At 41.5% G+C, this 27,742-nt stretch overlaps 1 protein-coding gene and 1 non-coding gene across 4 annotated transcripts in view; both read right to left on the bottom strand.

The window, feature by feature from the left end:
• The window catches only part of cemip2 (cell migration inducing hyaluronidase 2), a 38,216-nt gene extending 11,480 nt beyond the window's left edge, over window positions 1-26,736 (bottom strand). For 2 of the 3 annotated variants that reach the window (XM_028577877.1, XM_028577879.1), the window contains exons 1-13: window positions 26,642-26,736; window positions 23,791-24,090; window positions 21,119-21,470; window positions 18,121-18,261; window positions 17,394-17,961; window positions 10,843-11,012; window positions 9,422-9,613; window positions 7,117-7,286; window positions 5,353-5,565; window positions 3,785-3,990; window positions 2,620-2,689; window positions 1,850-1,978; window positions 1,167-1,255 (exon numbers count right to left, since the gene is read on the bottom strand). In XM_028577877.1, the coding sequence (XP_028433678.1) occupies window positions 1,167-1,255; window positions 1,850-1,978; window positions 2,620-2,689; window positions 3,785-3,990; window positions 5,353-5,565; window positions 7,117-7,286; window positions 9,422-9,613; window positions 10,843-11,012; window positions 17,394-17,961; window positions 18,121-18,261; window positions 21,119-21,452 (2,282 nt within the window). In that variant the 5' untranslated portion in view covers window positions 21,453-21,470; window positions 23,791-24,090; window positions 26,642-26,736. Of the gene's footprint in view, window positions 1-1,166; window positions 1,256-1,849; window positions 1,979-2,619; window positions 2,690-3,784; window positions 3,991-5,352; window positions 5,566-7,116; window positions 7,287-9,421; window positions 9,614-10,842; window positions 11,013-17,393; window positions 17,962-18,120; window positions 18,262-21,118; window positions 21,471-23,790; window positions 24,098-26,641 lie in introns of those variants that run through there. The other variant, XM_028577878.1, reaches the window with a different exon arrangement.
• Window positions 25,642-25,714, bottom strand: trnaf-gaa (transfer RNA phenylalanine (anticodon GAA)). The gene has a single exon. It is a non-coding gene; the product is annotated as a tRNA-Phe (tRNA).
• Window positions 26,737-27,742: the final 1,006 nt, after the last annotated feature.

The following is a 27,742-nucleotide window of genomic DNA, read 5'->3' as shown; positions in this document are numbered from 1 at the left end:
AATCAGAGCAGACTGGTCTTTTTCGGGAGGAGGGATTAAAGAGACAGGTGCTCCTACAGAGCGTCTCATACAGAGGGTGAATACAGGTGCAGCAGCCATGGACAGTATGAGAAAAATTGTTTTTTAATATTAAAGCATGTAAACATGTTCTAGTACAAACACAAAATGCAAGTATAATCCTGAAATTTTTTTATAGTTATATAATAGTTGCCTTTTAAATACAAAAAGGTTTATCCCCCATCTTCCCATTAGATTACGAAATATCTTGTATGCAAACTGAAAAGGAGATTTGTAGTCTTCTAAAATGGACAGGGTTCATCGTCGTTTTTCAGGCAGAATGGTGTCACTCAATTCCGATCAACATCAGTATTTATGCTCTGGATATATGGATATCCAGAGATGTTTTTTTCTTTTTTTTTTAAAGGTCAGAGGATTACATAAATCAGAAGGAAGTTTGGTCTCTCTCTCTCCTCTGCACACATTTATTTATTCTCTCTCTCTCTCTCTCTCTCTCTCTCTCTCTCTCTTCTCTTTTATACACTGACACACACACAGCGTGGCCAGCAGTCTCAGTGGACACGTAAGATTTTTTCCATCTAGTTGAGGGCTGTATTTGGGTAGGGAGAGTGGAAACTATCTGTGAAGCTTTGCTTTCTCTGTCAACACAAACCTGACAGACCTTCGACTAAAATCCAGTAACCGAGTGTAAAGCTATCTACAGTATCTATCCCAGTCAATGGTCATATCCTAGAAGATATACTGTACTGTACAGCGGGGGGCTATAAATAACTTAATTCACAAACCGTTATTGGCAGTGGCATGCAACAAACACATTAGTAAACCACACATACCAAAATGTTAACATAGTACAACTGTACACCGTGATGCATATGATCAGCCACTATAAACACCCCGATAGTGCATTTATACAAGTTGTGCAAAAATATGTACAGTATAGAGTACAGTATAGTGTACATCCATAGTGTCAGTTGTAAGACACTATCCATTTGCATACACTCATAACTAACTACTCAAGATGTCCAAAATAATAATAAAAAAGGGTTAGGGGGTGGGGTTATATTTCTTTACACATTATAAATGTTAGACCGTGTACTTGCTCAAAATGTAAAATGCAATTGCACACACGTGTGCACACACATACACACCTGGCACTGTTGTCCAGACACAGGTATTCCCGGGGGTCGGCAGCACTAGCATTGGTGGTCTTCACTCTTTTATCAATGAACAGCCCTGCCTAGGAAGACAAAAGTATGATAATAATAATAAGAAGAATTCCTGTGAATAATGTATGTGTATAAAAAGGAAAAGTATATTTACATAGTCCATAACATATGGATCAGTTTTGTATGTTTAGAAAATGAATTGTAAAGTAAATTATAGGAAAAATGTTACATCTCTGTATGTGTATGTAAACCTGTGCTCCGAGTTGGTCCTGTGGAATAAGCGATGTATAGTCTAAACCTCGGGGCTCCTTCCTCTATAAGAGAGGCTGCTCTGGTCAGACTGAACAAAGGACTTACAGTTCACCTGCCCGACTTCTGTCATTACACAACAGAGCACTATTGGAGAGCCTACTCGTGTGTGTGTGTGTGTGTGTGTCCATGTCTCGTTTGGCAAGAACCAAGTGAATAAGCAAGGAATTATGTGCAATGCTTTTTTAACAAGTTATAAATACTGTATTTCTCTTGTCTCTATAAAACACAGAAGCAGACAGAGACGAAACTGAGGGGTTTGGCACCTGGAATACTGGCCTGTATATGGGAGAGAAAGCATACACTGTCTTGAAGCTACACCGATAATAAAAAAAGATAAGCTCCAGTGATGATACCTTAAAGTTGGAGTGTACGCGGTTGTTGTAAAAAATCCCCAGAGGAGTGAGCTCTGCTCGGGTCTCTGGTACCAGCCCATGAGAGTCTCCGGTGGAAGAGCTGTGGAACACAAACCATATGCCAGCATCCTGGAATAGGAAGGAAGAGAGATGAGGTGATAAATCACGTTTGTGGTACGGCTGGGCAACAGCAGGAATTTAATTATCTGGGGTTCATACACACATCATCCGTAGGTGGAGCGCTGGAGTAACATATAAAACCAATATGCAGAACCGGGCAGGATGTCATAACTACATGTGAGACCATGCCCCACAGAAAGAATAAACCAGGTGTAGGAGTTCATATGAGCTCAATAGTTCATTACAAGTTCATGGTTCAATAGCAATAGACAACCTTAATATCACAAGCATACCCCCTACCAATTATTAGTACACAGCCCTCCGCAGTGCACCTCCACGCTGAGAGACGGGATGAGGGATCCTCGTGTTCTACTTCGTCTCACTATGTTGTTGCACCCCCTTTATCAGACACTAAAGCCAGTTAAATCCCATTTTATTGATGGATCAATTTGATATGAGCATGACAATCTTCCATTTTCATTGCGCAAAGTTCAGGAACACCAAAGCCACGGCAGCTTTACATAATATACTACATTTTTTTTTTTTTATTTATCCTTTATTTTACCAGGTGATGTCCCATTGAGATAATCAAATCTCTTTTACAAGGGAGCCCTAACGCATATCTTCGCATTCGCATATGATGTTATTACCTGTGAACCCGCAGCTGCATTGCTGATGAGATTGTTGTTGGGGTTGGCGATCCAAAAGGTTGAAACTGCCCTGGACACACACACACACACACACACACACACACACACACACACACACACACACACACACACACACACACACACACACACACACACACACACACACACACACACACACACACACACACACACACACACACACACACACACACACACACACACACACACACACACACACACACACACACACACACACACACACACACACACACATTAAAAAAGGCAGTACCTTGGCATAACAGAGACTATGACTAATAAGCAGAAGACAGAGATCAAAGAATCATGTGATCTTTCAAAATTCCCTCAATTATCCACCTCTCCAACATAAACCCTGGACAGGGACAGCTCAGCCAAACCCTCCCCACTTGCCCCCCCCAGGATACAGTGCCTGTTGCTTCTCTCACAGAGGCACTTTCCTTGTTTTAGCTGCAACATAAAAACATCCCGTGGAGAGTAGAGGTTGTTATTGCATGGATAAAACCACCCTGCTGATATCGCTCACACTAATACTAACTACAGTATCTTTTTCACATGGACCCTCTGTCTCCTTTCAGGGTTTGTCTGCACTATCACCAGGTTTCCCACACAGACACTTGACTGAGAGTCAAAGACTTTAATCAGTGTGGGAGATTTAAAAAATGGCACAAATCCTATGTGTTGATTCGACCCCACTGGTCAGTGGTCTCAAAGAAAGGGGAATCTCCATGGGTACATGATGATTTTTCAGAAAGTCTGCACTACAACATCATAACTTGTGACACATAAAAACTACTCTAAAATGTAAGTGTAATGTATTCATGTTTCTTTTAAATCTGTGTGTGCACTTACAGAGCAGTTATGGATCTGTGTCGGATGTTTAAAACTGTCAAGACTACTAAATTCACTCTGATGGGTGTGTGAATGTATATACAGCATATATACTAGTAAATAATTGATTGTTACACCCACAAAAATAACTGTAGAGTGCTGTAAAGTAAGAATGCACAAGTTGCTAGCAGTGGTTGCGCTTTATGACGGTGCAGAAACTCATGCGGTCTTTTATCAGTTTGCTCTGCACTCGTATCTCCAACCAGAGACACCCAATGTCAGGATCCTAATCTCTTACTTGCACTCTGTGCTGGGTGAGGGAGTGTAGCCCTTGTAGACTTTGTCCTTGATGCTGGTGCAGAGGGTCTCGTTGCGGTCAGTGGGCAGCAGAGTCCCGGGTCGAGTCAGCAGGCCAAGGTTGTGGTAGAAGGTGTTGCGCTGCTCGATCCCATCCTCAAGGAAGAAACAGTGACCCAGGGTGTCATAGCCTATAGTGTTCTTCACCTGGGTCAAAGAAAGAAGGCCGCTAGATATTAAAAAAGTGCAATATGCGATAACATTGTTGAATATCACGATAGCGATATTACTTGCGATAAATAAACAGATATTAAAACATGCTGGAGGTTGGAGTCGAACCCGAGCCCGCTGGGTTGAGGAGTAAACCTCTGTATATGTGCACCTGCTCTACCAACTGAGCTATGCGGGCAGCCGATGCCTGGAGTTTTCTACCGATACTCTTTCAACTAACGTCTTTCGCGATATGCCGCAGCCTCTCGCGATGTGTTTATTGCGTAAGTTGATATCGTGATAACGATTAAAAAAAATATATATATTGTGCAACCCTTATAAACAGACTATTTATTTTCAGAGTTCTTGACAGGACAGAAAAATGAATACAGTACTATATCCCATTAATGGCAATTTTCCCTTTCCAAGGAAGAGGTAGTTTGCACCTAATGGAAATATGCAGAAAAGTCCTGGTAAACGAGAGGGCTAAGACAACATTTGTTGGTCCATCTTGGAACCATCAGCAACCCACAGGAAGAAAAAATAAAAAAAATAAAGAGTGTGTTCCAACTGCTAGATGTGCCTGACTCCGTAAAACTTAAAATTCCTGAAATAATTTCCTACTCGGTCCATTTTGTTTTTATTAAACCCATCTGAAGCTATCTAGAGAATAACGGGGTCAAGAGAGCTGTTGAAGAAAATACACAACAAGAGTGAGAATATTCACATGGTCATTGTGCCAGAAGGGAAACCGGGAAAACAGCAAACAATGTCAAACTCTGTAAATTCCATTTCCTTGTTGCAGATCCGAAGAATGCTTTTAATCAAATGGCCTCAAGGACAAAGATTAACCCATCACGTCAGTTTGACGTCAGGAGGGAGCATAACTCTCACAAACATACACAGACTTTGGGATTTTGCAGTTGACAGACATACCAGTGTGAACATGTCATATGGTTTCATTTATCCAGCAAGTATATCAAAATATTAACAATGGTCCAAAGAAAGGGACAAATTGTGAACTAGTGTATCTCTTCCAAAGAGTCTGCTAGACAAGGTATGGGACAGGAGGGTTTGAAGAGAGCGATTTAAGGAAAGCAAGGAGAGGGAGAGGAAGAAAAATTGTGTAATTGATGAGCATTCAACTGCTAACATCACGTCGTACTTATTACTGTCAGCTGTCTTCAAATCCTCCAAATAAAGATGATTTCATTGTCTACAGCTGTCTTTTATTTGTCCCAACATACTTTTTAGAATTACTCATCATCTCTCACACACACACACACACACACACACACACACACACACACACACACACACACACACACACACACACACACACACACACACTTTACTAACCAGCAAACCGTTGGTGGTGTGGATGGTGAGGCAGCGGGAGAAGGAGTGGTGTATGGAAAGTCCGTCCACATAGGTGGGCTCCCGATAGCCTCCCCTCTGGTCCACATCCCCGCACATGTGGAAGTGGACGGGGTAGCGCCCTTTCTCACGCTGCTGGCCCATGTTCTTCAGCTCCACGTGGGACAGATGCACGGATGAGAAGTTACGAAGGACCTGCCGAAAGAAAGGCCAGAGAGTGGAGGTTAAGACGCAAAAGAAAGGGTGATTTTAAAATCGATCAAGCAAGAACAATGAGCTTAACCGCTTAAGTAAATCACACTGGCCTTGTGGGGGGGAAACACAAGGTTCACATTATGTTACAAAAGCGGGCTAACTGTCAAACCACTCTGGTCCAATTAAAGGTTTAGGTCTGCAGTATGATTCTCTGCGTTTGTCTATGATCCCACTGGGATATGAACTTCTGCTCTGTTGGAATCATGCTCCAGTGAGTCAAACTGTATTAAAACCACCGATGTTCCTCTTGATGAATAAGAGATGTGAGTAATAGAAGCACAAATTAAAAGCTGGACACAAATGGACTGGGGAGAAAATAATGTTGAATGATTAACGTCAACAAATAATGCAATACACATATGCTGTACAATGCTCCCATGGAGGTATTTATGTGGGTATGGCATAATCCACACAGTCTGGTTCTGGTTCCTGTTTCCAGGGTACTGACACACACACACTTCACACACACACACACACACACACACACACACACACACACACACACACACACACACACACACACACACACACACACACACACACACACACACACACACACACACACACACACACACACACACACACACACACACACACACACACACACACACACACACACACACAATTATTGAGTAGCATAATGTTTCTACATTATATACGCCGCACATGACGCCTCAAGACAAATGCTTGCTGTATATACATCAAAAGACATACACATGCCTGAGTTCTTGCATGCATACATGTCCAGATGAGAATTGCGTGAAAAATTGAGAAAATATGCAATGGTGAGTGCATTGTGTGTGATGGCTCTGATGCTGTGGTCTCTTAGTTTGGGGGTGGGGAGGTCAACCATTTTAGAGGCAGATTGTGTAATATAAGTCAATGTGTTTTTGTTGGAGACAGTTCATGTGGTAAAAAAAAATAAAAAAATGAAAGGAAAAGTGTTTATTTTGTTTAGCCTAAGGGGGGGGTCAGTTACATCGAGTCCAAGGAATGTTTTTGTGTATTTGCCACTAACATTGAATGAAATTGGACTATCATTATACAAATTACAGTGAACTTATTGCCTATATAGAGACCCATGTAGGTCAGGGAAGAGAATGCTGCTCCAGTATTGGCCGTGTTTGACCCTAATCTGTTTTAGGTCTTCAGTGTTCAGATTTATAGACTGTATCTTTTATATAAAATAAAAGCTTGACATGTAGAGGCAGAGAGGAGGAAAACAGAGAGAACCTGAGTGAGAGAAGTAGTAGTGCTTCACACAAACTGAACTAGGGACATGAATAACCCCTCTCATTTAGGACGGCATATAAATATAGAATGTATGAACCCTTTAGCTCTGGAGTATGGAAACTGTCACGCAGATTACTGCAGCCACAGTATATAAAGTCATGCTGAGACATGCAGACACATACATCAGCAAATACAGACAGGAAGCACAATTTAAACAAGGGACTGTGCTATAAACTTACACACACACACAAGACACACCTTGATGTGGCCTCCGTAGGTGTCGTGGTTGTAGAACTGGCACATGTTGTCTCCGTAGCACGAGCTTTCCATTTCCCCGTAGATGAAAATGTTTCTGGAGAGCAGAGCCACTTCAGCACGCATGTCGACGCCATCTATGATTTCTCCAACATGGTTATACTGAGGTTTCCCTGAGCAGAACAGACAGGTAGATTCTTGGTCATATACTACAACTAGGTGACCATTTTCAAAGAGAAATCTGGTGCAAAATTGGACAAAACCTGGAAACGGTGCAAGTCTTTACTTTGTATGATTACACGTCAATCAATGCATTCCAAAAAAAGTAAAAAAAAAGAAAACATAACATGGCTTCAAATTCTTGTGGAACCTTTCTCAGGTGGCACAAGTCATACTTAGACTCAAACCTTTTCACTAAAATAGCAGCTTAATATCCTGCCTGTCCATAGCCTGTACATACCTGTAGTAATAGACACTCATATAGACACATTATATATCATTCATACCTTGCACTCTGTAGCATATGTTATTTATTTATACTATAGCACGTTATTTAATATGTATTTAATCACTGCTTAAGCACTTCTGGTCTGGACACTAACTACATTCCGTTGCGCTGTTCTTATGACATGTGCAATGACAATAAAGTTGAATCTAATCTAATTTAATATAAAATGTTATGGCCGGGTTAGCTCAGTTGGTAGAGCAGGCGCACATATATATATAGAGGTTTACTCCTCGATGCAGCGGCCGCGGGTTTAACTCCGACCTGCGGCCCTCTGCTGCATGTCATTCCCCCTCTGTCTTCATCTGTCCTGTGAAATTAAAGGCCTAAAATGCCCCCCAAAATAATCTTTAAAAACAATGTTTCATAATTGTATTTAGAGGTTGTACCAGAATAGGTTTATGTGGTTTAATTTTCAAAAAACACCATATCTTTGTTGTACTGCACATTGCTGCAGCTCCTCTTTTCACCCTGTGTGTTGAGCTCTCTGTTTTAGCTACAGAGTGAGACATCTAACTTCTGTTCCATCTTTGTTTGGAGTTGCACATGCGCAGTAGCTAGGTAAGAAGCAGAGTATGAGGGCGTGCCACGCTAGCAGCTAGGCGAGCATTATAACGTGTGTTACAAAGTGACCACGTTGGTCTCTGAAGTAAAGGCTGGACTACAATAGAGCTGTTTGGAGCAGTTTGTGAACAGTGTTTTCTGTTGGAGATGGTAAGTCCCTTTGGGGTGGACTTTGGGCTTTTTCACTTTGTAAACCTATAACGTGAACAAAAAGACATAGAACACAATAAAGGAAAGGGAAAAAGCCCAAAAGCATAAAACAAATAGGAAGTGGCTTTTAAACTTAACTAAGGTATTTTATTTCCGAAAATGGTGGGCTTCCAACTGTCAAACCACAGGAAGTATGCCTAGCAGCACACACACTCAAACATAAACATCTACCCATGCCCCAAAACCAACCAACCAAAATAATAGACATGTTAAAGTAAAAGGTAATCAAATTCATATGAGACACAAAATAATCAGCTCTTTGACGATGTGGAAAGTACCCATGCCTACAGGGTGCAGCTGCCACTGATAATGCAAAGCTCCAGCTGCAATTCCTCACGGCAGCAACACAAGAACACTAATACACCCTTCTCTCCAGGGAAGGGAGTTGGCGTTTGTGTAATGAGTGGAATGAGATTGGGAAACATGTCCAGACAGATTGTTAGAGAAAAATCATTAGAGGGGTTGAAGAAGGTAGGGGGATGTGAAACAGAGGCAATGTATCTAAATCTATAAAAAAAACACTGTGGTTATTATAAGACAAGGTTACTATAAAAACACAAGCTGACAATCTCTTTTGAGCCTCCTCCAATAACCTTACGTCTCCATATCAGCTGAAGAGGAAATTAGATCTCTCTGGACCTCAGGATTAGTAGCACATCTGCCAGTCGTATTTGTTGACTATAATGACAAATTAGTGTAAGATCTTCTCATAAGCTTTCAAATATGAAATGTCTGTACTTCCCATATATCACTTCCTTTTTATTGTTGTCCTTCAAAACGTTTTACAAGAACTGTGTTGATCAAAATATCTGCAGTTGACACTCAAAAGGACACACCCCCACCCACACACACCCCCACCCACCCACACCCCCACCCACACACACACCCCCCCACCCACACACATACACCCCCACCCACACACACACACCCCCCCCCACACACCCCCACCCCCACCCCCCAACCCCCCCCCCCCCACACACACACACACACACACACACACACACACACACACACACACACACACCTCACCTTGTATCCTGACCTGCCTGCTGGTGCAGTGAGGGCAGGGCAACAAGGTAAACTCTTCAGCCTGGTGCATGGAGTAGTCCGTGCTGGCAACTACAATCTGATCCCCGGGTTGCCAGGTCGGCTGCACTTTGTCCTGCAGGTTCAGCACCACCTGGTCCACAGCATCCACCTGGAAGCCTGTGATGGGGAAACCTGTGAGAGAGAGAGAGAGAGAGAGAGAGAGAGAGAGAGAGAGAGAGAGAGAGAGAGAGAGAGAGAGAGAGAGAGAGAGAGGGGGGGGGGGAACCTCATTTAAAAGAAACATGACGGAAAAGAAACTAAAACTGATGTACAGTGTATGATGATGTGTTATGCCTAGCCGTAAAGTATCTTACGAAGGCTCTTTTCAAGATAAAAATAATATATTGTTACGGGCTTCCATTAAAACTGGAGCAAAATAATATAACACTAACATTAGTCCATGTATTCTTAATACCCATCAATTAGGAAGGAAAGACATGAGGATAACAGTGAACATTTGTTTTTCTACAGTACACCAACATTTACACTGAATAGCAATGTAGTACCTGCCTTCAGAATAGCCCAATAACCCCTGAGATATTGTGAAGCAAAGAAAAGAAATTTATTGTTTGTGTTCAGCAGTTATTAAGATTGTGCCGCTGTGGGCAATACCAACCAACATTCTTGTGTAAAGAGAGTTAGATAACCCCAGGAAACCATCATTTTATACTTCATGGTCCACAGTAAAGTTGAGCCACTGTCAAAATGTATTTTAAAAAGGTGTGGACATGCACGGCCGCAATAAATAAAGCCAGAGGGTGTGCTAGCGCCTCACCCAAACCACACATACACACAGTTACGACTGCCTAAAGACCTGCTAATGGTCAAAGCGGCATGGTCACAAAACAACGGTCACCCAGTCAGGCACAAGAATGTCTTTCATGTTCAGATGATTGATCTGTAAATTAGCTGGCATGTGGTAAACCTCATTCGTCGACCTGTCACCTTCCTCCAAACCCTTTACCATTTTAAAGCTAGAGAAACCAGCTTCCATGCTACTAAAGCTTGTCATTGTGAATAATTACAGACAAATAGCATTAAACTTAGACGACCTATGGGCGCCCGGGTAGCTCAGTTGGTAGAACACGCGCCGGTATGTAGAGCTTTATTCATCGATGCAGAGGCCCAGGGTTCCCCCTCTTCCCCCTCTCTCTCCCCTTTCTGTCCTAGTGATTAAAAGGCGGAAATGCCCAAAAATAATCCTTGACAAAATTACTTAGACGACCTAGACACAATGACAGACGGCATAAACTAAGCACTAAAATAAATGGCTGATCACTCCATCATTTCTAGTTGCTGTCAACACTGAACCATGTATGTTTAAATGGGTTTTGAAATTGTCACGATAAGCTGTTTCCTACCATTCTTCCACTCGCTATAGGCGGTGACCGAGAAGGCCACTCCGTCCACGGTGGTAAAGTTCCGTCTTGCCAGAGCTCTCCCTCCAGTGTCGTGGTTTTCATGTTCCCTAACGTCCTCCGAGCACGACGCGTTACCTCCGCCAACAACCGAGACCAAAGCCCACGCCTGTCTGGAGAGACCAGAGGGACAAAAAGAAAAGTGAGAGAAAGACAACAGCACATCCTTATTATTTCCAACGAAATATGTTGTTTTTAGACATTACGAGGGATGATTTTGTTTTCTGATCAATGGCTGACCATTGTCAACCGATCACTAACCGCTACGACAAACAGGTAACGACTCTTAGTTCACCAGTCTGGCAGGCTCGGACATACTTTCCGCATCCGCCAACAGCTGCGGACTTTTACCGGCTGGCAGCCACGATGTTGCGTGCATTGTCACTTTCCTGGAACCGCTTGCGCGACCAACACGAGTCCGCAGAGTAGGGTTGCACGATATGAGAAAAATATGATATATGCAATAGGGCTGGGCGATATGGTGGAAATAAAATATCACAATATTTTTGACCAAATACTTCGATATCGATACCTCAACGATATTGTATTGTTGACTATTGGTGCTTTCATAAAAATATTTACACAATGAGATCTTTGATAAATAATCATCAGTAATGTGGATGTAATGACTAAGTGGGTAAAGGCAAACAATAGAACAATTACAACGGGCTGGGAAGTTGTAGTAAGTAATGCAGCCTTTAAAACCAGGAAAAGACACTTATGCCATATTACGATATCCAAAATCTAAGACGATATCTAGTCTCATATCACGATATGGATATAATATCGATATATTGCCCAGCTCTAATATGCAATAACATTGTTGAATATCACGATAGAAATATTATTTGCCAAATATTAGAGTGTACTCAGTTCTGCCTTTCTGCTGCTTTCAGTATTCTGCTAAAATGAAACAAATTGTTTGTTAAATAAAAAAATTATAATTTATAAAAAAATTATTTCCAACATTATTTTCTTGAACATTGAATTGAACATAAAAGGCCCCCCCCAAAAAGAATGACCGCTACATTTTAAAGTGCAGTTTTCTACTGATATTTTCTTTCAACTAATAAAAAAATCTCTGAGAATCTTTCGCGATATGTTGCAGCCTTTCGCGATGCGTTTATTGCGGCAGTTGATATTGCGAGAACGATAAAAATACGATATATTGTGCAGCCCTACCGCGGAGCGTGTGTCTGAGCCTCTCTTCACCGCATCCACCTGCGAGGTTGTCAGCTGTGCGTCTGCCTGGCATATTCTGTGTGTAGGACGGCCGACATAACCCGCCAGTCCTCATATAGTGGCTTTGGTATTGTGTACAAAACTTTAATACAAGATCAATTGCTTTTCACTCAAATACTAATTTTGTACTGAAATTTTAGGCTGTGTTGCCCTAACAAGGATTCATTTAAATTTCAGATTAATTCTAATCAGAGTTTAGCAAAACTAGGTTTAAAGTGAGTAAATCCTGATGTTGCACGGTTAAAAAACTAATCTGGGTTTAGTAAATCCAAGTTTATGTGTAAAGTTTTATGTGCTGTCTGGATCTAGTGAGTAGGCTATAAAAGAGGGGGGTAAACCGTTAATTTGTGTGCTGCTCTGTATTGCATAAGAAAATATTTCATTGTTTGCTAGTGTAGAAATATATTGGGTTTAGAATAAGAATGTCCTGTAGCCTGGGATGGCCTACTGTCTGGCATGTACAAGATAAGACGTGTTCAAATTTAGTGAAGCAAAAGTGCTCCCGATTTGTTTGATAAACATTTGGAACAAAATGCACTTAATGAAATATCTTAAAGTAACAGACAGACAATCTTTAGGCCATGAGAGAAGAAGAGAATGAGAGCGATCCCAAGGCTAGCGCCCAACTTCGCTATCTTCTCAGAGACAGAAAGTCTGAGTGATAACGAACCGACTGGCGGCCCAGAGGCAATGGTGGGAGGAGGAACCTGAAGATGAATAAAAGAATAGGGAAAAGGAAGGTCCGGTGTCGGACCCGGAGAGACTTTGTTGGTGGCAAGGGAGAGAATGTCTTGAAGGAGCAGCTGATCCATATGCATATGATTGTCTGCTTGCAATATCATTTTACTAAAGATTGTTATAGTTTAACTGAACGAATCCCGAGTATTCATTTCCTGGTCTGCCTTTCAACGAACACAAAAATAAAGGGGAAAACGGGAGAAGTGACCGGTGGAGGCAAAAAAAAGACTCTGGCCATTTGAGCCGAAGTAGAATCGGTTGCATCTTTTCCTACACTAGCTAGCTGAAAAGTCAGGTAGTTAGCCTGTAGCTATTCCTTAACAAAACATTACATCACACATTGTTTGCTAACTAAAAAAGTCAGTTGGTTAGGCCGGAGCTATTCCTTAATAAAACAAAACATTAAATTGTTTGCTGGCTAGCTAAAAGCTACATAGATTAGTCACACATCTGTATCAAAAGAACAACAACCGATCAGGTTCTGGGCCTTAAGTTTTTTTGGATAACAAATTAATGACCTAGAACTTTAGCATAAACTTTCTACAAACTCACTGCCAACACTCATTATTGGCAATATAATGTCACTTGTTTCGTCTTAAACCTGGCTCATGTTAATGCTCCAACACAATCGCAAATAACAGTGACAGGGGAGACACCTAGGGGACCTAGGGGAGACACTTTGTTTCTCTCACTCTAACTCTAGAGTCGCTACTCGGTCCGAAGCTAATCGCAGTCACTCTCTCACTTTCTCCCTCGCTCTATCACCCACGCCCCAAACACACAATGGCGGCTCAACGCACAAGTATAAACTTCAGGCCACTTACGTAGGCTACGGCAAAAGCTCTGTGTGGAGCCTCCGCAGGACCATAAATCATGCTTCAGTGGACCAGTCTCAGAGAAAATGTCAACAGGACAATAAAATCTGGTTTATTTAATATCTTACAGATGTGACAGCTAGTCAGATAAAAGAGTGTGACCTAAAGTGCATAATGAAGTTTCTCTGTATGTGTCTGTGTGTCAGGCATCAGGGTTAAGATGTGTCAATCACACACACACACACACAAAATCCTCTTCCACTGAGACTACAGACGATAACAGACACTAGACTTGTGCGGGGTATATGAAAAAGAGATTACACTTTTCACTAGTGTAATGCCCTGAAGAATGCCTGTGATGAGACTGTAGCGGGATAGCAGGAGGTAACTCAATATCAGAGTGATGTCATGTAATAATAAAAAGACAATGAGAGGTAGAGAACTAAAGGAAGGATATCAGGACAGTCAAGTGATTATTGCAATGAGGACAGAGGATTTCAGGAAGGGTGTTTGTACGGCTCAGAGGAATAATGGGCGTACCTGCCACATCCCAAACTTCATTCCAATCCAACTTTTTACTTTTGCTCCAAATCCTCCCATCTCACTTCATTGCACACTGTCTTATATAAACAGGAATGTCAAGAAATGTATTTTTGAAAAATTTGATTACAATGATTATAAGGAGAGGCCAAAATCATTTGAGCGGAGGAGCTTGAGGGTGTGGATGGCTAAAGGGATTGGGCGTGTTTTTGAGGGCGTATGTGACCTAAAACAAAAAAGTGTAGTTCCGAATCTTAATTCTTAAAACATTACTTTTTACCTACAAGGTCTTTCTGAATACAAGCGGCAGTTGTGATGCCATAAACTCCAACACACCTTTGTTTTTAATATCGGTCTCCGTTCATAATAATTGTTTCCATTAGCATGATCACAACCTAAACATCTCTTCTTGTAGATGAAAGAGCCCCTAGGCAGTCTCACTGCACACCCCGCTGATACACAAACAGGATCCATCTGGGAGGGATCTACTGTCATTACAGCCCCAGTGTGTGGCTGTCTGTGTTCAGAAAGAGTGGATGTTTCCTTTTGCTACATCCTTGATTATTCCCCGAGGGGATCAATAAAGTATTCTGATTTGATGTTTACCAGCATTTTTAACAACCTCACTGTTTGCCCGGAAATAGCAATTGTGTCGAGGCAAGAGGTGAATTCACTACAGACTAGGGCTGCACGATATGACCTAAAATCAAAATCACAATTAATTGCACATTTTACCTTGGATAACGATAAATAAATGTTCGATTAATCATCCAGCCCTACTACAGACCACCAGCATGAACGTCTGGGAGTGCTCTCCTGAGAGACAAAGATTCAAGACAGAGGGGTCAACAGGCACGAGGCAGGAAACAATGCATTCATGTATCAGGAGGAAGGGTGGTTGATGCACCTAAGATCAACATACATTCAAAAAGGTATTTGGGTATTGTGCTAGTTTGTTATTGTGCATTTTAAATCAAGCATCCGTTGGAGACACAAGGGTAAAAGATGTCCATGTAACATGCCGCTGGGCACCCAGGTATCCACGGTTTTACAGCACTGACGCAAAAATAACGACAAATTAACGTTTTCAAGTATGTTCCAGCTACATTTCCTGGTATAAGTCTGCAACACAAAAGGTCATAAACTGATCTACACTTGATCATTACGCTCAATCCTATAGGTCAGATGCCTTACCACCCGACTCGTTGAGCCCAAAGTCACTCAGCCTAACATTATGTGACTTTAATGAGACATCAAACTGCATGCTCTCTCATAAATGTGAGCTACATGTGTCCTCAGAGAGCTAAGGACCAAAATCTCCAAATCCAATACACGGCCAAAGGATTAGAAGAGAGTGCACACTGTTAACTTATTGACACACACACACACACACACACACACACACACACACACACACACACACACACACACACACACACACACACACACACACACACACACACACACACACACACACACACACACACACACACACACACACACACACACACACACACACACACACACACACACACGATTTGTTTGAGGACTTGGCACCCACCCTCAAAGGGGAAACGTGACACTGGAGAATCTGGTGTAGCGCTTGGCTTTTCAATCAACCGAGGACCAAACCAGGCCAAGCTACAAATAACTCGGAGTGAAATGCTGCAGCACTTAGTCTTTCAAATGAAATAAAAACTCACACGTGTGCATATTGTGTGTGAGTGGCAGTAACAGAAGATCCAATGTCATGTGAAGTAAAAATCCAATTCTCTCACTTTATGTGCTTCAACAAAGCATTAGGGCACATGGAGAGGATGACACTCAAACTTCCAGTATCTCTCCTTTTGCACGACGGAGAAGAAAATCGCCTGAATCACCACTTTTTGCACAATCCTGGAAACTCTATGACCGTAACCCCATCATCCTGTACGCGCTTCCTTTTGTGGCAGAGCATTATATAGCGGAAATGCAGGGGAAACAGGATGATGAATAACTAGGAAGAATTCAAGGCAACTTCTTAGATAAAAAGAAAGAAAAATGACATGAGACATTTCCAAGGAGGATGGACCTCGAACAAAATGTCAGTCCAAGTAAGTGAGGGGGCTTACTTCAGTGGTTAAACACAAAACACATTAACGGTCTTTATCAGCCCCAGGAGACCAAGAAGAAACAAAACACTCCTAAAGACCGGCCAAGACAACGCACATTGGGGAACCAACACAAACTCTCCAAGAGCTGGCACATTCTCCAACACAGCTGAGAAACAAACCCACCCACGCATATTTTCTTACAGTTGCAGTGACAACAGACCCACTTGCCAGGGCGACATCAACAAACAATACACGTGTATTTTCATTATTTGATTTGAAAGATAAATCATTTACAGGTCCGTACAACATTTCCCATAGAGCTGGGCGATACGGAGAAAATCAAATACCACAATATTTTTGACCAAATACATTGATATCAATATTGCAGCGATATTGTAGGGTCGAATATGGGTGCTTTCACAAATATTTACACAATGAGATTTGTAATAAATGATCAACAGTAGAGGTGTTGAAATTAATCAAATAATCGATGCATCGAATCCTGGACGTGGAACGATGCTGCATCGATAATCGATTATTTCTGTTTACCAACCTTTCTGTTTACATATTCTGTTATGTTTTGCACATTCAGGAAGTGCCATGTGCTGAGTGCTGTAGTTTTATGTATCCAATTTATTTAGCATTAGAGCACTGCAGAATGTTTTGTTTTTGAAGCTTGAAAAGCTATGAATTAAATATCCTATATGGCTTTAATAGAAAAATGTATTCGACGCATTGTGATGCATCGAGATATCGAATCGAGCTGAATCGCTTACACGATAATCGTGATCGAATCGGGAGATCAGTGAAGATTCACACCTCTTATCAACAGTGATGTGGAGACAATGCTTAAGTGGGTAAAGGCAAATACAGAACAGCCAGAACAGTCTGGTAAAATTACATTATACATAGTAATGCAGCCTAGCCTTCAAAACCAGGAAGAGACAACACTTCCAAAACTATCCAAAATATAAGACAATATCTAGCCTCATATGTCGATTTCTATATAACATCCATATAATGCCCCAGCCCTTATTTTCCATATTCATAAATTGGCGTGACTTACCTGTACTTGAGATCATGGACAAAGCTGCTGCCGAGCTTCTCTTCAATGGCCTTCTTGGTTTCGTCCATAAGACTTTTGACAGCCGAGTCTCCTACAGCCAGAGTGACAATGCGGCCTGCCGGCAGGGTCCCCAGCACCTGGGTTAGCCGCCAGCTGTCATTACGAGACTCGTGTGTGTCGTAGCGTTCAGACAACAGCAAAGCAGCCGTGTCCTGGTCCACCACACGCAAGTTGATGCCTCTGCTGAAGTTCCGCTGGAAGGCATGACCCGCTGTTGCCAGACCGGTGGCCGGGACACTGCGGGCCAGAAGAGTCCAGGAAACTCTCTCGGTGCCGTGTAGCTCCAGACTCCCACCGGCTGCGACGCCTATGAACTTGCGCCCCATGCCAGGCACCTCAGGGACTGCCTTGTCGTCAGAGCGACCCACAAGGGCAATGGTGGCGCGAGAGCGGTAGCGACATTTGGGACCACCGATGTGAAGGGCTCCACCATCTTCTATAAGGATGTGCCGTGTTCTCAAGGTTATGTTTTTGGAGCCCTCAGCGTTGTCTGCAAAAACCACCTTACCTGTGAAGAGGCAGAGTTATTTTGTGCTGTATGTTACATCCACACATCCATAAGCTGAACTTTATCTACTGAAGAATGTCGCTCCACATATTCAATTAACGTGAATCTATCAATGTTACAACTCAAAACGCTACTTGACATGCACGTTGATGTGCTTACCTCCGGACCGGATGGTTAGGGTACGGAAGGTAGCAGAAGCATCCAATCGAAACAAATGTCCCCTCCTGACAATAACGTCCTTCTCTGGTTGGTGGCCAGGGTTCCAGTTACTCAGGGACGAGTTGTGGTCCGGACAATTCTCTGCACACATGACCAATCAGTGACAAACTTCAGAACCTCATACTTTTCATTAGGATGTCCAAAAAATACACAGAGATTAGGGGTGGAACGGTACACAAAATTCACGTTTCGGTTCCTATCACGGTTTTGGGATCACGGACCGGTTTTTGGTTTCATTCGACGTTTTTGGTACAGAGGAGTACTGTATCGTTTGCTTCTGGCTAAGAATATAAGAAACATAAACAGTTCTTTGTTGTAAAATCTTAGTTAAAAGATAAAGATATAGGTTTTTCAATGCTTGCAAAGAAAAGAAATGCTTTGTTATTTTAAAGTGTTCATATTATATACTCATTTTCAGGTTCATAATTGTATTTAGAAGTTATATCAGAAAAGGTTTACATGGTTTAATTTTCAAAAAACACCATATTTTTGTTGTACTGCAGATTGCTGCAGCTCCTCTTTTCACCCTGTGTGTTGAGCTCTCTGTTTTAGCTACAGAGTGAGACATCTCACTTCTGTTCCTATCTTTGTTGGGACTCGCACATGTGCAGTAGCTAGGTAAGGACTACTAGCCAGTCAGAAGCAGAGTATGAGGGCGTGCCACGCTAGCAGCTAGGTGAGCATTATAACGTGTGTTACAAAGTGACGCATGTTTGTCTCTGAAGTAAAGGCTGGACTACAATAGAGCTGTTTGGAGCAGTTTGTGAACAGTGTTTTCTGTTGGAGATGGTAAGTCCCTTTGGGGTGGACTTTGGGCTTTTTCACTTTGGAAGCGTATTACATGTACAAAAAAGATATACAACACAATAAAGGAAAGGGAAAATGCCAAAAAGCATAATATGAGCACTTTAAGCAGTCCCTCCAGAAAAACGTGATTATGCGATCACATAATTCAATGCATAATCAGCCAAAGTCCGCATATTTATGCTGGGGCCGCATTTTTCCAAATACGCCACACTTTTGCCGCATAAATTGCCGATTTCCCGCGCAAAATATGCAGGGCTTGCATGATTTCATAATCCCCACATTTTAGTTGCAAAAAAGTCACATATATCTTAGCAGAAAGTTGAAAAATGTTGCGTTTACTTCACACAAGAGCAGCCATTTTCCATTGTTGCCATGGGAATGTTATGAAGTGACGTAATTATACAACGTGAACATCATCGAAAAGCAGGGTGTTGTTGGGGAAATCACTTTTTTTTCTCTTTTTCATCAAACCGCAATTTTTGCAAGTTCCCGCAATTTCATCGCATAAAATTGCATAAATATCCCGCATATTCCATTGCATTTTTTAACAAAACGTGCCGCATGATCAAGGTTTTTTGCCCGCAACAATCACAAAAAAAAAAAATTCCACATTATACAGTAGACTCAGGCCGTTAAAGACTGAACAACCACACCGGTGTTTTGAGTTAAGCTGTCTGACTAGCCCTTCTTCCAGGACTGCGTGGGTGTGTATAGACTGATTGATTGACATCTTCCTAAGTCTCTTGATAGCTTTGTTGCACCTTTTAGGACAGGACAAATGACAGTTGTTTCATTCTTATTGGTAGAAAAGATTTGTGACCTAATAAATTCCCACCTAACCTCCAGCTAACCTTTAACCTGAGCAGAGGTCTAATCAGCCACAAAACCTGAAATCACCTTTGTTCAGAGGCTTTAACATAAAGTGAAGCAGCACTAGACTTTTTTTTTTTTTTTTAAATCAACAGTAGCATATAACATGTCAGTTCTCAGTTCTGTATTAGTTCTCCACTAAAAAGTAAAGTATTTTAAATACAATGAAAGGAATATGGCTGGATGTTTTTCTTATTAGAAGGAAGAGTACCACTGTGTTATTTTAACACACAATAAAACAAACAAGTGCAACATGACCCAAACACACGGTTTCAAAACACAGCACCAATTTTTTTCCATTTTATTTTCATTTTTCTCTTCAAGAAAAAGAGTTTTGGGATTTACTGTGTTGCTGAAATGTCAGAGGATATTATAGTAATATCCGCGTTACTTGGATCATATTCTGAAACCCTGCATCCGACCCGAGTGCATATCTTTTGCTAGAAACCCCACCCAAATGCTTTGGTTATTGTTAGGGCTGGGCGATATGGAGAAAATCAAATATCCCGATATTTTTGACAAATACCTCGATATCGATACCACAATGATATTGTAGTGTTGACTATTGGTGCTTTCACAAAATATTTACACAATGAGATTTTTGATAAATAATTATAGTAAGTGGGTAAAAGCAAATTAAAGAACAGTTACAACAGTCTGGTGAGTTCAGAAAATGATCTACTGTAATGCAGCCTTTAAAACCAGGAAAAGACAACACTTATGCCATATTACGATATCCAAAATCTAAGACAATATCTAGTCTCATATCCCGATATCGATATAATATCGATATATTGCCCAGTTCTAGTTATTGTTATGTTATTGTCCTCTCTGAATCTGCATGGAGAGCATGTTTAAAAGAGACTGACAGCTGCACTCGGCACCTCATCCGTGCCAACTGCAGTTTCACCCAATAACTACTATTTGACGTTTTTCTTCCTGCACAATCCTTTTATGACTGAAATCTATGAGGCTAAAATAAACCGAAAAATACACACATAGGCTACATGCCCCGAACCGTGACTAGCAGACAGAATGATTCAGATTTTTTACTTAAACCGCTCCATCCCTAATAACGCAGTAGGTAGCAGCAAACATGCACGGCAAATTGAGAAGCAATGGGTTACATAAAAGAGATCTTTGTAATAAGCAAAGGCAACTGGACTTGCTAGAAGTTCTTGAAGACGTTACATAAAGTCACATAAATTGATATATTTAAAAAAATTAACAAACGTTTCAATTAGTAATTCGTAATACTGACCGTCTAACACATCTCCACCTGTGAGACTAAAGACGAGGATGAGGGTGAGGAAGAAAGCCCCCATCGACACTCCAAAACAGATAACCGTGTTCTTTCTTTGCTGAAGGCTCAGGGCACGCTCCCTACGCTGGTTCTCCTCTGACAGGTTGAAAGCGGCTGGTCGCTCTGGTGGGGGGCCGTGAGGTTTCATCGGTGGAGGCGGCGGAGCTTTGGCAGGCGGCGGCGAGCGGACTGGAGCCACCCGACCAGGGACATAACCTGGAGACCTCTGGTGGTTTCCGTGGGGCGGAGCCACGAAGGCCGGTAAGCGGGTGGGGCCATCACTCGTCGGCATGGTCTTTGCGTCTGCTACCTGAGAGAAGAAAAATGACAATGCGGATTCTCTGAGGATGTTTTTCTTTTGGGAGGGTACGGTCAAAGACTGCAAACTACAAATCTACTTGATTTACTTTCACACGTTCTGTCACATTCAATTTTCTATCAACTAAAAAAACTAAATGTATAATGGCAAATGTGTGAAACACGCATTTCAAACTGAAGTCATTTGATTGTTGTCAGCACAATTATTTCAAAATGCACAGTTTAGAGCTTACATTGTAAGCATGAGTTGGTAACAGCAAAATTAAGTGTTAGGACTAAAAAACAAAAAGGAGTGCATAAGAAAGATCTGACAGAAGAGGTCAAGAAGGAGGAAGAAGAGGACACTAAAAAGAGCTCATAAAAAGGAGAGTAAAAACAGTAGGAGGCGAAGGAAGAAAGAGGGCTGATTCTGGGGAAATCTTTTACTCAAAAACAGTCAACGTAGCGGTCACAGTGACACTGGCTGCTCTTGTCCACAGCGACGCAGGAGGTTTTGAATAATGGATCGCAACATTCCTAAGAGTACGTTAAACACAGCCAAAACAGATGGCACCAATTACAGTAGTGAAGGAGGAGAGTGGGCCAGCTTGGGTCTGCGCTCACTTTAACACACACACACGCACACGCACACACACACACACAGGTGTAAAGGAAATGACACTGCAGAAAAAAGGCTTCAATGACACTTTTTCTTTAACTCCTGTACCACAGCTTGCTTCTATAAGTCTTCTTAAACAAGAGTCAGCAAGTTCAAGCTTTCAAATGTCAGATTCTGGCCACATGACTTGATGAATGACCCAATCTTTTTTAAGAGGTTGTTAAAGTGCAAAACTGCAACAATTGTCCAAAACAGGCTCCTTGAACCAAAGTGACAACTTTGAGACTTTAAATCATTCCAATGTGTGTATCAGCACTTCACACACACACAAGTATGTGTACAGACTCCCACACACTCCCGTGCCAATCCACAGATACACACACAACGGATCATTGTCCTGCCAAGCTAATTAGTCATCATTGTAGCCCCAGAGCACAAGAAACCTCTTCAACTCATTAACAAAGCAATGTAAAGTTAAGGGCTGCTTGACAAGGGCTCAGTCATTTACTGTATGTAGGCCACAATATAAGCTCGGCCCAACAGCAGCTGTTTCACCCACTTCAACCTGAATCATCCCGGCGCAGTGTCTCTGGACCAATTATTCAGGAGGACTTTGGCTGATAATTGTCCCGGCATGTCATCAAGAAAGGCATGCTGATTACACTTTATTTTAGATGTCCGTATTCTCACGGTCTGCGCCCTGCATCAGACGGACTCAGTGGGAGCCCTGTGATGGGATCAGTCTTTGTAACCCTATCTTATAACCCTAACACAAGCTATGTTTTTGTTCACATTCCTCACCATGAAAACAGCTCACTTGGCCCTGCTACTAACTGACCTATTAGAGCATAAAGACTTGTGGACTTACTCACCTTGGGACTGATAAACTTCTTGAAAATACACTAATCACAGCTGCTCTTGGACCTCATTTAGACCCTATTAACCAGGGACCCACTCGTTGCCTCCCTCACTCTCATATTTTCCTGATTTCAGAGCTACTGAACTGAAATATCAAACAGATGTTTAGGGGGAAACACTGGAGTCAAAGCGGGACAGACCCTCGCACATTCATCAGCTGTAAAATCATCCTGTACTTTGGAAATCGAAATTGGCAGTGTGACAAACGTGTAAGCCACGTGTTTCCTGAACTATAAGCCTAAACAGAGCTCTCACAACTCTTACTGCTAAGTTAGCTACCTCACTATTACCACGCGTACAGCATTAGTAGAGTGAGCGAGTTGGCTCGCGCTGATTAATACGGCTGTCAAATAAGGCGTGTTAAAGGGTCAGATTTCATTACTTATACTTAATGACTTATGTTGAATTATGGTCTTGATTTGTGACTCCTTCCAAACACTAACGTTACTAGCTATGTTTTGGCAATTTATCACCGACTTTTCACCACGAAGGATAACCCTAAAGAATAACATTTAAAAAGGATTTTCGTTTTCATTACAGGGGGCTTTTCTCCACTTTGGCAGTAAAGGTCAAATAAAATTGCGGATGGGACACACAGCAACAGCTTCACACTGCATATTTAACTTTTAAACATTAGCTTGGACACACAACATGAAGCAATTGTCACGTTTTACGGTCTTATTAACCCGCACGAGAAGCCTCTACACAAAAAACACCACCACCCAACGGCTGACAGACAGACACAGACACAATGTAAGCGGTTGGGACAGACGGTGGGCTCGTGAGTTAACGTTACCGTTGGTGAGACTGTCCAGCTCCTCTCCCGCTCTGTCCATTCGCTCTCTGCCGAGCCGTTAAAAACGCTGACCCGGTGATGGCGAGACGAATGAATATGTTCTTCACCCTTGCAAGTTTGCTTTTCGTGTCCCTTTTTTTATATACTTTTCCTTCACATGGTGTTTTTTTTTTTTTCTGCTGATGGGCTGTCGTCCGCCAGTCGGTCAGTCGGTCTCGGTCAGCCCCCTGCCCCACCGATAGGAAACCGCACGAAACCAGGCGCGGCTTCAGAAAGAGGAAGTGGTGATGCGTTCATATTCTGTCGGACAAAAAAAAAAAGCACAAGCTCCGAGACACATGAGATTGATGAAAAATGTTAGAAATTGTGATGGTAATGATGAAGGTGATGATACTAGTAACGTAAGTACCGGGCATTTACCTGGATTTTAAAAATAATATGGTTCAAAATTAGCACAATTTACTAGCCAAATATGTTATGTTTTAGGTTGTAGTTGTATTAATAGAAACATTACTATCATTTTTGTATTTGCCTACTAGCCTGGTGGCTAGTGTATTTTATAGCTTGTCATTTTACGTAAATTATATATGTTGAATTGTATATGAAACCAGCATGACTAAATCCTAAAGGACATGTGACTTTGGTGCAGGAGTTAGTTTGTAGGCTACTTTGAGAATGGGCACACCACCAGCAATACTACTACATTCCTTTTCTGCCAGAAATAAGATGAGGTGCCCTGTGACAATATGCTACAGTATGGAGCAAATGGTTATGTTACCACATCGTGATTTACAGACTGACAGTCTGACAGTGGTTTGCCTCTACTGGAGTGAGCTCTTTATAGCCAGGGATCTGTGGAATTGACCGTAAAGTGCAAGAGCACTGTAACAGAAACAGCATATTCCTAAACAAACACACTGGTAATTCTGCAGCTAGAGCACAAACTAGCTAACATTGAAGTTTTATTATGTGGCCTGTGCATTTTTTATTCCCATCCTAAGGTTTCTTAAAGTGGGACAAGGCTTTATAAAAAGGAGTGAGGGGTTTCCGAGGAGTCTTTGAATGGGTCACCTAAAGCACTTGAGGGACCCAGAGCCAGGCCACACTGCTGCCTGCTGGTAACAACGAGAATTTCTTTTTTTTTATTTATAGTTTTGGAGCCAGACAGGAGGACAAACCTTTGATGTTTGGTTTGCTCCTTGTGTAATAATGCTTGTGTAACCTCAACCCTGTTATGCACAATCAAGTTATAGACATCTTTTTTTTTAGGACAAATTGGGCTATCAGGTATGTTCAAAGCAGGCCAAGGTGATATATTAATACCAGAGTCTGTCTATGGAGAGCCTGTTCACTCCCTATCTCACTCCCTATTAGCCCCATTGTAGCAACCCGGACTTTTCCCGAGAGTGGAAGTTCTCCCCTTATTAGACATTCTCTGTTAATACTGTGAAAGTATAAAAAACCAGAGCCTGTCTATGGAGAGCCTGTTCACTCCCTATCTCACTCCCTATTAGCCCCATTGTACCAACCCGGAATTTTCCCGAGAGTGGAAGTTCTCCCCTTATTAGACATTCTCTGAAAAAACTTTCTATCTTTTTATGTCCATGTCATGACAGAGATACAAGTGTGGTCAAGGGATCACCCTGTTTTAAAATGGTTTATTACTTTTAGCCTACAGCTACATCTGAACTATATAGCCTAAAAAATTAAATTAGGAGATTAATGGTAAATTTACAGTTTGTGAATATAAATGTGTTGAATAATACTCAACTGATAGCAATGGGCACTATTGGTCAACACTAACGTTATTCCTCTGAGTTATGTGTGAGATGGGAAAAAAAGGAAACCCTCTGCCGAAACCCGGGATCGAACCAGGGACCTTTAGATCTTCAGTCTAACGCTCTCCCAACTGAGCTATTTCGGCTTGTCCGTCTAAACTCGGGACACTGTCTGTCAAATATGTGCATTCCACATGAAAACGCTACGGAAAAAAAAAATACTATTCTGAATATTTTACTTTCAGAACTGAGTGTACCATTAGTTCTTCAATGCCTCCGCTCGTCCTTTGAGCCTCCGCTCTATGTTTGTACACCACAGGATGGCGCTAACATTACGTTACCACCAAAGAAGTAACGTGAACGTTGGCCTTGAGGTGGTGACATTTAAGAAAAAGGCAGCTATCAAAATGAACAAAAGTCTTTTTTTAATGAGAATCAAATTCAATTGAATTCATACAGACAAAAACACATAGGTTTCACCGTAAGTTACCACTCGAAAACCACAAAGGAAAGTAGGCATCCGCTTGTAAACGCCAGGAAGAAAAATTAAGCGATTTGATTTGCTTTAGTGATACTGCAAAATTTGGTATAGATCCGATACCAAGCAGTGCATACTGGAGAGAAACTAAAACTAAAGTATCGACCTGTTACACTGGTATTGATCAATATCAATACCAACGTTGGTATTGATATTAGGATCGATCCGCCCACAAGCTACTAAAGATTGACCTCGCCAATCGTTGAGAAAGATTGACTGCTGCGTAGTACTAGATTGTTGTGAAATTATTGACTCAGACATTGTATTTGCTTGTAAAAGATTGACCACGCCACACTACTGGTTATCGAAATTTTGAACTTGCGATGTGATTCACCTAGCTAGCTAGGGCGTATGGACCGTTCTCTTAATACATCCATGGTGACGAGCGGTTAGTTAACGTTAGCTAGCTAACTCATATTAGCTATAACGTTAGCCTAACTTTGCTAACTGGTGAACATAGTGCAGCATTTAGCTAACAATTCACACAACTCAGAAACCAAAAACTGAGCTAAAAGAGATTGAATAGTGGACTTACATTCGCCAGTTCGAGTGAAACACGACTAATGAACGATAATGTTGTTTTGTGACCGCTGGATGAGCGTAAGCAACCGTTTGCTAACACATGGTGACGGCATGGGTGACGGTCGTGATTTGTCAGCGCGGTCAATGTTCACAATTTATTTCCTGCTGCCCTCAAGTGGCCGTAATCTATTATTGCAGACTCAAATTATCAAATACCACAGCAATTGTATGGTTGAAGATCTTTTAGGGAAAATGTAAACTAATGCATTTCGATAAACGACTTAACCCTGTGTTGTCTTCCCGTCAACCTTTTTTTCACAGTTTGTTTTTGCTTTTTACAACGTTTTAAATTGTTAAATTTTTCTTCTACACATTTTCAGCTCTTATTTCTACGTCCCATATTTTCTGATATAAAACAAAAATTGAAAACGGGTCAATTTGACCCGAAGTCAACACAAGGGTTAAGTATTCATTATTAATGCATAACTAAGTGTATAAATTAAATAAATACATACATACATAAAATTATACAAAGTTGATAATTTAACAGGACATAAATGTCTATCCACATTTTTGTCCACCTAAATTTATTTTTTTCTGTGTCTGTATGCTAATGAGTTAGGAGGTTAATTTGAGTCTGAATTTGGGTCTTCTTATTACTCATGTATGAATAATTAGGATACCATTACTGCACTTTCAAATCCTAATCCTATCCTATATGCCCAATAAATTATGGAATATTGCTAGAATTACAGAGACATAGACACCGAATAGGTCCCAGCTATTAGCGTTTATATATATATATATATATATATATATATATATATTTCCAAATATAGAGGTCTGTAGTGTCTGTAGTGTATTACCACCAGGTGCCAGCGTAACCTAGTCTAAAGGGCACTAGTCTAAATTAGTGCCCTTTATTTATTTATTTAGGCTTTTATTTTATTTTATTCTAAATAAAGGGCACTAGTCCAAATGTAGAAGAGTTGGAAGAGGAAGAGGAGGAAGAAGAGGACGAGGGCAGAGAAAAGATCAGATGTTTAGATCAGGGCCACATTTACTGATCACTGGTTATTCCCCCCCACCCCATAAGAACGTACACACACACACA

The sequence above is a fragment of the Perca flavescens genome, chromosome 5 (assembly GCF_004354835.1).
Source record: "Perca flavescens isolate YP-PL-M2 chromosome 5, PFLA_1.0, whole genome shotgun sequence".
In the NCBI taxonomy this organism is placed as follows: domain Eukaryota; kingdom Metazoa; phylum Chordata; class Actinopteri; order Perciformes; family Percidae; genus Perca; species Perca flavescens.
Note: the sequence above shows the minus strand (reverse complement) of the source record. Positions and strands in the feature narration are given on the sequence as shown.